Source organism: Trichosurus vulpecula, chromosome 5, assembly GCF_011100635.1.
Source record: "Trichosurus vulpecula isolate mTriVul1 chromosome 5, mTriVul1.pri, whole genome shotgun sequence".
Lineage (NCBI taxonomy): Eukaryota > Metazoa > Chordata > Mammalia > Diprotodontia > Phalangeridae > Trichosurus > Trichosurus vulpecula.
Genome location: NC_050577.1, coordinates 151,088,225 through 151,100,484, shown reverse-complemented (window position 1 = coordinate 151,100,484; position 12,260 = coordinate 151,088,225). Strand labels below are relative to the sequence as shown.

The window sequence follows — 12,260 nt, the reverse complement described above, 5'->3', positions numbered from 1 at the left end:
ATATCATGATTTTTCCCTTGCTGATAAAATTTATTTTATTGTTTTCCCTCACATCCTATTTATAAAAACTGCGTGGTCATAATTAATAATAATAATAATGTTTTGCTGTATTCAACTTGAAAATATTACTTCTGCATTAATATTCATAACTGATAATAGTTTACAATTTTCTTTCTCAGCTTTGTATTTTATTTAAAGATTATCACCATATTAGCTAAACTGGAGTTAACCTACCATCTTTCTCTGTTTTGAAACAGTTTTATATGGTAGGAGAGTTACTTGTGCCTTAAATACTTTTAAGATGGCCAGATTTAAGAGACCCTTGAATACTGGGCTAGAGATTTTGAACTTTATTTTGTAATGTTCTCTTGGAAATCCATCTAGCCTTTATGCCACTTTGCAGGACTAGTTTTTAGTGGGCTGTCTGATTTGTACTTCTATGATTGTTTCATGCAAGTCTTCCACTTCTTGTTTTGTTATTGTTGTTTTTAATATAGTTTTGTAGCTAATTTTACATTTCTTCAAGATCTTCAAATTTACTGTCATTGAACCTTGTATAATAACTTGTAATAATTTTCTTGAGTTCTTTTGCCCTCCTATATCTCTCCTTTATCCTCATGGGGGGGGGCATCATTTAGGTTTTCTCTCTTTATTAAAAACTTGACATTGTTCGCTGTTTATCAATTTTGTTAGCCTGAACATTCCTATAATGTGCTTAATAAGAACTCTCATATCATGTTAGCAACTGTCTTATCTTGGTTTTAAATACTTTCCATTTTGGATATAAGGTTTGTTTGCTGTTGGGAAGATGTCCTTGAAGTGAATGTATCTCTATAAATGTTTCAAAGTCTCTTTGCTTCTCAATTATTTACCTTCTATCTTCATAAAGCATACTGAGCTTTTTCCAGTGGATAATTTTGGGTTCATGTTCATGCATGCTTCTTGCTTTCAAACTGTTGCATTGTAATATCCTGAGAAAAGTCCTCCTCTGATAATTTCTAAAAATGAAGTGTCCAAATTCTCGTTTTTCAAATATTTCTGACACATATGTAACACTGAGGTCGTAATGTCATGATCTATCCTCCAAATCAGTCATTTGGATTTATGTGTTTCCCAACAATTTTGATAAATCAACAATTTTTGAACCTTTATCTCTGTTCTTTACTACGTACAATTCCATTTTCCATAGACGCTGCTTCTGTGGATTTGTGAAGGCTTCTATTGTTTTCAACATATTGACCATCTTCTTCATGAACTTCTCTGCAATTTTTTTTTGCATCTTTCAATTCTCATTCAATTTCCATGTCTGACTTTCTACTTTCTTTAGTTACTTCTTTTATTTGGTCTCATGATTTTCTTAGGATTGCTAATATCTGCTTAATTTCTATGAACTCTTGGGAACTTGAATGGTTCCTTTTCCTATCTGTTGTTTTGAACGCATTCATCATTTTACATATTTTTATTTGTACCAACATACTGTCTTGGTACATTTTAAATTTTTGCTTGTTTTTATTTTCGTGTGTGTGTGTGTGTGTGTGTGTGTGTGTGTGTGTGTGTTTTACCTATTCCTTTTTATTTTGGTATTTCTACTTATTTTTGTGGACCTTCTTACTCTGACAGCTTATAGCTATCTCAGTCCATTCAATCTTTCAGGCAAAGAAAGGACAAGTTTCTAGGCTTCTCCAGTTTTCTGGGACCATCACCACTATGTAGGATCAATGTCCAATCTTTTCCCTCTCTTTTAGTTCTACCACTCTTTTTCTACCTGGCACTTTTCCTTTTCTCCTTCAGACTCTACCTGCTGCTAGCACCTTTCCTTCTAAAATCACCTTGTAACCTATTCTATATTTATCATCTATGTACCTACTTAGCATGTATGTTTTCTTCCCCATTAGAATGTCAGTTCCTTCAGAGGAAGAACTACTTCTGCTTCTTCTTTTACTCCAGCACAGCACCTGACACAGAGTAAACACTTAATAAATGCTTGTTGATCAACTGATTATTACAATTCCACCCTTTGCCCTTCGTACATTATAATGTGGACACCATTTATTACCATCAATAATTCAAATAGGAAAGAGGAGATTTCAGCAGCCACTAAATCACAATTATAATGCAAAATTAAACAAAAATATATGGGAGACATGTGTGAAATAGGTTTGAAAAGGTAGAGCAGAGCCAGATTTAAAAGGGCTTTGAATGTCAAGCTAGGAATTTTTAACTTTCTTTGTTAAGCAGTAAGCAGCCCGTGAAGCATTATGATAAAGAGGAATGGCACGATCAAATCTCTACATAAAGAAAATTGGTTTTTACAGCACCAGGAGAAATGGATTGGAAAGGAGAGAATGAGAAGACAGGGAGTCCTGTTAGGAATCATTTCTAATAGATGAGAGAGGTGGATTTAAGGTGATTGCAAGGGGAATGGAAAGGAGGGGATAGCTATTACAGACAGAATTGTAAGATTTTACAATTGATTCAATATAGCAGATGAAAATCAAAGGTAACACCAAAGTTTAGAATATGAGTGGTTGGGTGAATATGATGTCACCATCAAAGAGCAGGTTAAGGTTGAAAGATAGTAAGTTTCATTCTTTTCATAAGTACAGGACCAAGGAGTACTATAAAGTTAAATTTTACCTATGATTATGAGTCCTACGTGGCACATGAGGCTTGGAAGCTAAGGTGACATATGCCGCACAGCCAATGTGAAAAAGTAATTTTGTAATACAGGAAAGGACCACAGCTTTACCTCTGAACTGCTGTGAACTTCTAGAACCACTGTCCCAGTTGTTAGCAATTATACCAATAGGCATCAGCAGCCAATCCAAAGCCCAAGATACTTTTCCCAAAAGTCCTGAAGAAGGAGCGAGGCTTGAACTTTAAGCATCCAAGGGCTCATTTATCAGCAACCATGTTTCTACCCATCTGAAACCAATGAACAGCTGACTGTTGACTCTAAAATTTCATTCCAAAAATTTGGCTTCAGTTAGGAAATGTTTATTTTGGGGGGGAAGAGCTTTATTATTTTTTTTATTTGTCAGAGGTGGCTGCTGACACAATAAAATACACAAAATTAGGAAGCAATTGTTAAGTGTAGAGAGGGGAGTAGTAACCAATGGGTCCCCTGAAACCTACTTTATTTATATAAAGTGAAGAAAGCAGAGCCCAAAGTATAATACATACAGTGACTACAATAATATAAATGAAATTGGTGTGAAGAGGTAACATAACTGATCAAATATAACAGTTAATCATAGTACCAAACTATTATAGCTAAATGATAAATTCCTCCTTTCTGGTAACAAATGATAAACTATTTTGGAAAAAGTACTCTGTGGGAAGGGAAGGTTTTTTGCATTTATTGAGGGGAAGGGAAGGGCAGGGAAAGGAATAAACATTTATGTACGACTACTATGTTCCAGGTACTATGCACAATGCTTTACAAATACGATCTCACTTGATCCTCACAACAAACTTGCTGCAAGTTCGGTGCTGTTATTACCCCTATTTTACAGCTGAGGAAAATGAGGCAGAGGTTAAATTGACTTGCCTAGGATCACATAGCTAGTAAATGTCTAAGGCTGGATTTGAATTCAGGTCTTCCTTCTACTGTGCCATGTAGCTGGAAAGTAGTTTCAAAACAAAATGCCTCAATTCACTTTAGTAAAAACAAAAATATATAATGAATTTTTTTAAAAAGAAGGATAATAGGTTTAGTTTGGGGACATGTTGAATTTCAAGTCAAATATGGGTAGAGATGCCCCATAGGCAATTGGGGATGCAAGATGAGAGCTCAGGAAAAAGGTCAAAGTTAGATATTTGGAAGTTATCAACATAGATGTAGGATTAAAGTTTACAACAGAAAATGATTCAGGAAAAGAACACAAGAGGACAAAAGACAGAACCTTGGTTGGGGAATACCAACATTGGAAGGCTGAAAAAAAGAAGAGGAACACAGAAAGGAGACAGAAAAGAAGTAGTCAAATGTACAAAGAAAACTAGTAAAGTTTACTATCTTGGAAATCTAGGCAGAAAAGCTAAGAAAAGGTTAAAGAACTAAGAAAAAGCCTCTATATTCGGTGATGAGGGCACTGTTGATCTTTGAAAACAGTACTTTCAGAAAAGTGTTAAGGACCGGAGTGAGACTGTGAAGAACTGAATGGCAAGTGGGTGGTGAGGAAGTGGGGGAACACAGGATAGCCTACTTTTTCAAGAACACCTATTAAAGGAAGGAGAGATATGAGATGGTAATTTCATGGAACACCTTATTCTCAGACATAGAAGACAGGGCAGACACTGAGGATTTGTAATCCTGGTAAGGATTAACAATGTCGACATAATTGTAACAATTTTTTTGGTCCAGATCTTCAATTTCATTGGCAATGGGAACTCTGGTGGTGGAAACTCCCTCTACCAATGCAACTCTGAGTTTTCTTCAATTTATCATCTTAAAGAGTTGCCTTGGGCACTGAGAAGTTCTACAACTTGCCCAGCATCACATCACTAGTATATATCAAAGGCTAGTTTTGAACCCAGGTAGAGCATGTCTTATTTTTTAATCCCTCCCCCCAATACAAAACACAGTGCATTTCATACTGTAAATGCTCCAAATGTTAAATGAAATAATGTTAAACAAAATAAACAGTTCAAAATCATCAAGTCATTGTTCTCTCTATTGGTGCTTACTGTTCTTTCTCCTCCTTGTTGTCACTTTTACTGATGGATGAAGAAAAGAAAAGCAAGGCATACAATTCTGTTACTTTTTCACAGCTGAAACTTAAAAACTTATGAAGAATAAACCACATGGGTAAAATGAGGTTTGGTGATTATATTTGCACATTCATTATCCATATTATCTCTCTCCTTCTTTAGGCTAAATAATTTGCTGTTTATTAATAGTACCCTAAATTTTGAGGCAGAAGAATAGGGTTCAAATCCCAGCTCTACCACTTAAAACCTCTGAGATACTGGGGAACCCATTTAAATGATGTGAGTCTCAATTTCTTCATCTGATGAGAGAAGGGATTAGACTAGACAACATCTAAAGTTCCTTTAAGCTCTAAATCTGTGTGTCTATCATCCTCTTATTATTGAGATAGAAAAACTGGATTTGAAAGTATAGAGAGATATATTCCACCTCTAAAATTCTATAATGCCTATAATGCATAATATGATATATTCCCTATTGATTTTTCCAGAATTAAGGAAAATCCCAACCAACATTCCTCCAGATATTATTAAACTTGACTTATCAAACAACAAAATCAACCAACTTCAACCTAAGGTGTTTGAAGATGTTCATGAACTGAGGAAATTAAACTTGAGCAGCAATGGGATTGAATTCATCGACCCTGGTAAGGATTAACAATGTCCACATAATGAGGTTGTATATTGTATCTGGTTTTATTCATAACAATTTTTTGGTCCAGATCTTCAATTTCATTGGTAATGGGAACTCTGGTGGTGGAAACTCCTGCTACCAATGCAACTGTCTGAGTTTTCTGCAATTTGTCATCTTAAAGAGTTGCCTTGGGCACTGAGAAGTTCTACAATGTGCCCAGCATCACATCACCAGTATATATCAAAGGCTAGTATTTGAACCGAGGTCACTCACCTACTCAATAAACTTCAGCAGATTCCTACTACCTTTAGAATCAAATATAACTACCTGTGTTTGGCTTTTAAAACCCTTTACAAACTGGCCCTAGACTAAGTTTGTAGCCTCATTATGTACCACTTCCCTTCTTATACTCTATGGTCTAGCACTCTAGCTAAACTGGTCTTCTCTCTATTTATTCAATCAATCAATAAGTATTTATTAAATGTCTACCATGTATCAGGCACTATGCCTAAGGGCTGGGAATACAAAAAAAGGCAAAAGACAGTCCCTGTCCTCCAGGAGCTCACAATGAGGGGGAGACAACATGTTCATACTATGTACATGCAGGATGAATTCCTCACATATGATACTTCATCTCCTATCTCAAGGTCTTCATGTCTGGAATGCATTTCTTCCTTACCTACACCTCATTGACGCCCTTACTTCCTTCACAATGCAAATCAAGCACTACCTTCTATATGAAACATTTCTTGCTCCCCTCCCTCAACTGCTAGTATGCCCTCTACAAAATTACTTTGTAATTTTTTTAGCATTTATTTTGTACATGCTTATATGTGGTACATGTAATCCCCAAAAGAATACAAGTTTCTTGAGAGCATGGACTTATTAATTTTTTATCTTTGTATCTCCAGTGCCTAGCACATAACCTGATGAGTAAAGGATTGACTTCTTGATCCCAAGGTCATCCTTCTATCTACATTCTATCTTGCCTCCCATAACAATGTTTTCATTAAATATAATTTAGTATGGAAATGAAAAATGTCATTAGCTAGAGAGGCAGCAGGAAGATGTGAATGTAAGTTCTTTTGTGACACATAGTGGCTATGTGACCCTGGACAAGTTACTGAAACTCTCTGTGCCATAGGCTAGTCTCCAAGACAGTTACAAAGAATTACTGATCTGTATCAGTGAAGAGAGTTTCTACATCAAGATGTTTCCTAATTAAATTACAAGTTGAGATCACCGTAAATACCACATAAAGACCATCCTCTCAAGGAAAGAGATCATCATTTTGGTATGTGGGACCCTTGGGATCAACCAACTTCCATAAGTCAGGTGTGACAAATTTACATGATGCTAAGCCACTAAATGGTTTCTAGGAATGGTAGATCGTTGATGTTTTCCAGGAAATACAAAATAATGTAGGTTACTTCACAATCCACCAGGAAAATGTTTGATTTCCCTCTAAAATGGTCAAATCCTGTGGTCCTAGGTCTAGAGAATAAATAAACAATAACAATGATTAGTACCTTATTTAAAGCTAAATTAGATATCCGTTTTTATAAATTCCAATTAAATTAAGATTGTCAAAATAGCAAATAATAGTAACTGAATAATTTCTACTATTTATAAACTATGGTATGTAGGAAGAAACCTCTTCTAAAATAATAATGTGATTCATCACAATGAAGTGACTCCAGTTTTCTAAAGCTAGACTAGGTGGAGTAAAACCTTGACAGGATCTGCCAAGATGGAAAGGCTTCACTTAGAGATAGGGCAATGAAATATATGTCATACAGGAACCAACCTAAGTTTAGCGAGTCTCACTAGAGGTTGGGTTTTTTCAGCTACAGCAATTCATGAATACCATCACTATGGCAGAAAAGGAGGGGGCAAAAACCACAGATCCTTGATGTACTAATATATTGCAGAAGAAAATTATGAGAGGAAATTCAGAAGAAAAAATAACAGGGTAATTCAAATTCCATGAAAAATCAATTAAATGTTCCCCAAGATATATTTTCCTCATATTAATTACTAGTTTCCTATGGTTCCTAGAATTTTGTAGCCATAGTTCTACTGAGAAACAGTATGACATTATAAATAGAAGGCCACATCAGAGTCAGGAAGATGTGGGTTAAGATCCTGCCTTTGACACATACTAGCTGTATGATAAACTACATAAACTCTGAGGGCCTTAGGCAGCTTTCTAAGGCAAGTTGCAGACCAGTCTGTGTCACTGGCCTCCAAACCAAAGAGTTCACCAAACTGGTGAAAATATAGGTCCTGATCAATTTTTTTTAATTTTTCTCTTCTGGACCACTTTCATAATGATATTCTAGCATCTTTGTTCTCAAGGTATATGCTGCTAATTTGTGAAAGTAATGACATTGCTTTTCCCTTAATTTCATCAGCAGTTCAGCTTATCTTCTCCTCTTCTCTCCCCTTACCTGAGCGTGTTCTGCCTGAAAGAAGGTACATTTTGATGGATGAAAGCTAGCTGGTTAACTTGGGATATACTGGCTAGATTTCTTTCTCAAAGACCAAGCCTTAAACCCAATTCACTCTGGATCTCATGGACTGGACAACCAACAATAGGTGCCTGCTCAATCACGACTTAATGGTTGTTTTTTGGGTCCTACTGGCTCAGAGTGAATGTAAACATCGACTGTTTCTCTTTTGGTCAACAACCCTAAGTGTCTTCCCCTCCCAGTTTGTTTGTTTGTTTGTTTTTATTAACAAGACCATCCCTTGACTTACTTCTTAAAGAGGCCTATTCACTGAATGGGCATTGTCTCACTCAAAGTGAGAACTTGAAAAGACCTTAGCTTAAAAGGGCCAAGGTCTCCCACTGCATCCTGGGCCATCTCCAGTCATCCTGAATCTGGCCACTGGACCCAGATGGCTCTGGAGGAGAAAGTAAGGCTGGGACTTTGCACAGGCCTCCCTCAAATCAAAGTCAATTGCATAGTCTTTGAGAAAAAAGGCCAAACCACATATAACCCAGGAAAGCAATCAAACTTATTTCAACGTTGAAGATCCTCTAGCATAGAAAGGAACTAGGAATTTAAGTAAGGCAAAAGAGATTCTAAAGAATTTTTAAAAAGATATTTCTGAATTTTAAAAAAATACTTAATATAAACCATTGCCAAAGGAGATTAGCTTTCACCATGTATGCCTGTAGTTGCAAAAATGTAACATTGTGCTTTTTTTAAGTTTTAAAACTACCCTAAAATTTCAATGGAAGGCATTATCATTCTATGAACCGTAATACCCCTTTCTAAAGTAAAATGAAAGCAAGGCATAAAGGTTTTTTCTCTTTTGAAAAACTGAGGCAAAGGGAGGATTCTTCCAATGCCTGTATTTAAATTGAGGCAAAGGGAGGATTCTTCCAATGCCTGTATTTAAATTGAGGCAAAGGGAGGATTCTTCCAATGCCTGTATTTCAAAAGCATTAGTAAAGAATTAAAACACTTAATTGGCAACACTGACACATTTCTAAACAAGAAAGTTAGCATTTTTCCCCCAGAGGGGGCTGAATTCAAGAATTGTTAAAATCTGTTTGCCTCAGAGTTTTGGCAAACAGTTACATTTTTTCCTTTCCAATATGGTCCATTTGCAATGAATGGCATTTTTTTAGGGGATGTCTCTGTTTCTAGGAATCCCTTGAGATGTAATTTTGGACACGGCAATGGAGAATAAATGTCTTCTACCTTGCCCCAATCTGATTTTATACTTCTTTGTCCTTGGATGGAATGTTTATTCATCACCATGATACAGAACTGAATACATTTGAATTCCAAGCTGATAGCTCTCTCTGGATGTTAGAGCTTTTCAAATATCTTTCAAAATATTTGTAGAAATTAATCCTTTTGCCAGAGTTTGTTTGGAGGACTAAGTATTCAAGAGGCTGGTAAAATGAATGGTGCTATTTCCTAGTTTTTTTTTCAAAAGTTATATGACCTCATCTTCTCTCTCAAATCATCACCCAAGGCAATTTTCATTTGTTTATGCCTCAGAGTGAGCAAAAATTAACAAAAACATAATAGTTTCTTTTCTAAAATGACTTGTTCTACTTTCTCTCTGATCAGTATAAAAACACACATGAAAACAAAATAGATCATAAATTTAAATAAATTTATCTATTAAAACAGCAGTATTTTGCTAACTCCAATCAAGAAAAGTTTGCCTAAGCAATAAAGCTATTTTTCTAGTCCTCTGAAACTTATATTTATATGCAAACTTGACATTTACAGTCATCAGTTTAATAAGTATTTTATATTATCAGCTGCTTTTTCAGGACTCACAAACTTAGAAGAATTAGACTTGTCAAACAATAGTCTACAAAACTTTGACTACGGAGTATTAGAAGATCTCTATTTTTTGAAAATCTTGTGGCTTAAAGAAAATCCTTGGAGATGTGACTATAACATCCACTACCTTTACTACTGGTTAAAACATCACTATAATGTTCATTATAATGGACTGGAATGCAGAACACCTGAAGAATACAAAGGCTGGCTCGTTGGAAAATATGTTCGAAGTTACTACGAAGAATGTCCAAAGGACAAGCTACCATCATACCCTGATCCAACTGACCAGGATACAGAAGATGATGCATGGGAAAAAATACACCGAGACCACATGGCAAAGAAACAAAGTGTCAGGATTACCATAGTAGGTTAATTTAGAAGGAATTCCTTTTGTAAGTAGATTAGGTTTGATATTTCTTTAAGGAAAATCTTACGTTTACATTTTCATTAACTGTGTTATCTGTCTATGAAGGAATATCCAGCTAACAGGGTTTCTTTAATTATTATTTTAGTTGTGAACTAAGGGAACAATCTCATGCTGTTTATCATACACACATTGGCTGAGCAACCATTACTGGCAGGCATTCTACAATGGTAAACTGCATGAGATTGGGTTCCATAGGATGTCATAAACAATTACATAATAACCTATATAATTTTTTTACTGTTTTTTTAAAAACAAAAAAACTTGATTATTCTTGCCATGCATTTTGAGAGCTATTTGTAAATACACAGAAAAAAAATTAAAATGGAAGATATAAATAGACATTCACAAAGAAATGGCTTTTTTTGTCTAGCAGACTATGAGTTGAATAAATGTCTATTCTTATATGTCCTTACTCTTAGAATAAACCATGGTAAATTATGAATTTTGTTGACATTTTGACAGAAAACATCAGATTAAAAACTAAAGGATCAGTCTAAACACAATGAGAGGAAAGTGTCTGAGCATGATATTTATGGACTACAAGATGGCAGTAGCAAGAAGTATATGTTTGACTGCTTTCTTTTAAGCTTGGATATTACCCTAAAATCTCCATAGAAGAGACTGTTATTCTGTGAAACAGTAGCCTTTCTAAAGTAAAATGAGAACAGGCAGTAAAGTTTTTCTCCCATATTTCAAAAGTTACCAAAGTGTTAAAGCACTTGGATATAAATTTTGGTAAAGTTGACCCAATTCTAAATAAGAAAGATTACTTCTTTTACAAAGGAGTCATAATTCATACATTGTTAAGATCTCTTTGCCTCCAAGTTGAAACAACCGTGGATGGCGCATGGTGGGTGGAGGATATTTACAGAAATTTAAGCAGGTATTGGTTATGGGAAGGTTAACTTTTTTGGACCAAATTATTTCAACCAACATATATTAAGCCTTATTGTGTACAAGGTATATGCTATGTGCTGAGGATACAAAGATGAAACATCACAGTCCTGATCTCCAGGAGCTTAAACCATTCCTAACAGGAAGAAGACAGGTACACAAATGAGACTATGATAAGAGTAAAGGAGGCATTCAAAGTGCTGCAAGAAAACCTGAGAAGGGAAAGATGATTTTCAACTGAGGAAATAAAAGAAATGCTTAATGGGCAAGGTGGCTCTTGAGTGAGGCGTCTTAAAGAAAGATAGGGATTTCAACAGACTAAGTTTGTTTCAGATACTGAGGACTTACTTGTGTGACTGCAGAGCTAAGAGAATGAGGATATCCAGAATCAGCCAGGAGTCTAATTTGGCTGGAATGCTGTGTTTAAAAGGGAGCACCATGAAGAAAAAAACTGAAAATGTAGTTAGTAGATAGATTGTGGAAGATCATTAATACCAGGCTAAAGAGGCTTTATTTTTTAGAAAAACAGAGCCACTAAAGGTTTTTATGCAGGTGAACATGACATGGTCATATCTGCACAACTGGAATGTTAATCTGGCAACTTCTGACTAGTTAGGAAGTTAACATAATAGTTTGGTGCAGTGGAACAAATTGTGGGTTTTGTAGTCTGAAAATCCCTGTTCTTTCATTTACTACCTTATGTCCTTGGGCAAGTTACTCCACCACCCTCCAGGCTTCAATTTCCCTAACAGTAAATAAGAGGATTGGACAAGATGACTTCACAGGTTCCAAACAGCTCAAAACTATGATCCCATGTTAATGGCTTCAGTTTGGGTGGTAGCAGTATGAGTGGAAAAGAGATGCAAGAGGCATTCTGGAGTTAGATGTGGTGGGAATAGCCAACAAGTCAGATGGAGGAAGCAGAGAAGAAAGAGTAAAAGATGACCATGAGATATGAGCCTGAGCAAGAGAACAATGGTGTCATCAGAAAAGAGTTCAGTTTTGGAAAAGGTATTGGCAAAGACATCAAGGTAGAGACAGCTAACAAGCAACTAGATATATGTACTAGAGCTCAAGGGATAAATGGGCATTCAAAATAATGATCTGTGATTTAGCTATATAGAAACTGTGACTGAAGTCACAGGAATGGATAGTTTGCCAATAGAAAGAGTGTTGAAGGAAGAGAAAATGGCCTAAAGACAAAGCTCTGAGAGATTCCCAGGACTTGGGGGTAAGGAGGAAGAAGAAGGACTTGGAGACCGGTAAGTAGCAGCCAGACAAGTAG

General features: G+C 35.8%; 1 protein-coding gene across 1 annotated transcript in view; it reads left to right on the top strand.

The window, feature by feature from the left end:
* Positions 1–10,389, top strand: part of LRRC17 (leucine rich repeat containing 17) — a 67,834-nt gene extending 57,445 nt beyond the window's left edge. Inside the window, exons 3-4 of the mRNA XM_036758520.1 lie at positions 5,199–5,354; positions 9,630–10,389. Coding sequence (XP_036614415.1) covers positions 5,199–5,354; positions 9,630–10,027 — 554 coding nt within the window. The 3' untranslated portion in view covers positions 10,028–10,389. The remainder of the gene's footprint in view (positions 1–5,198; positions 5,355–9,629) is intronic.
* The last annotated feature ends 1,871 nt before the right edge of the window (positions 10,390–12,260 follow it).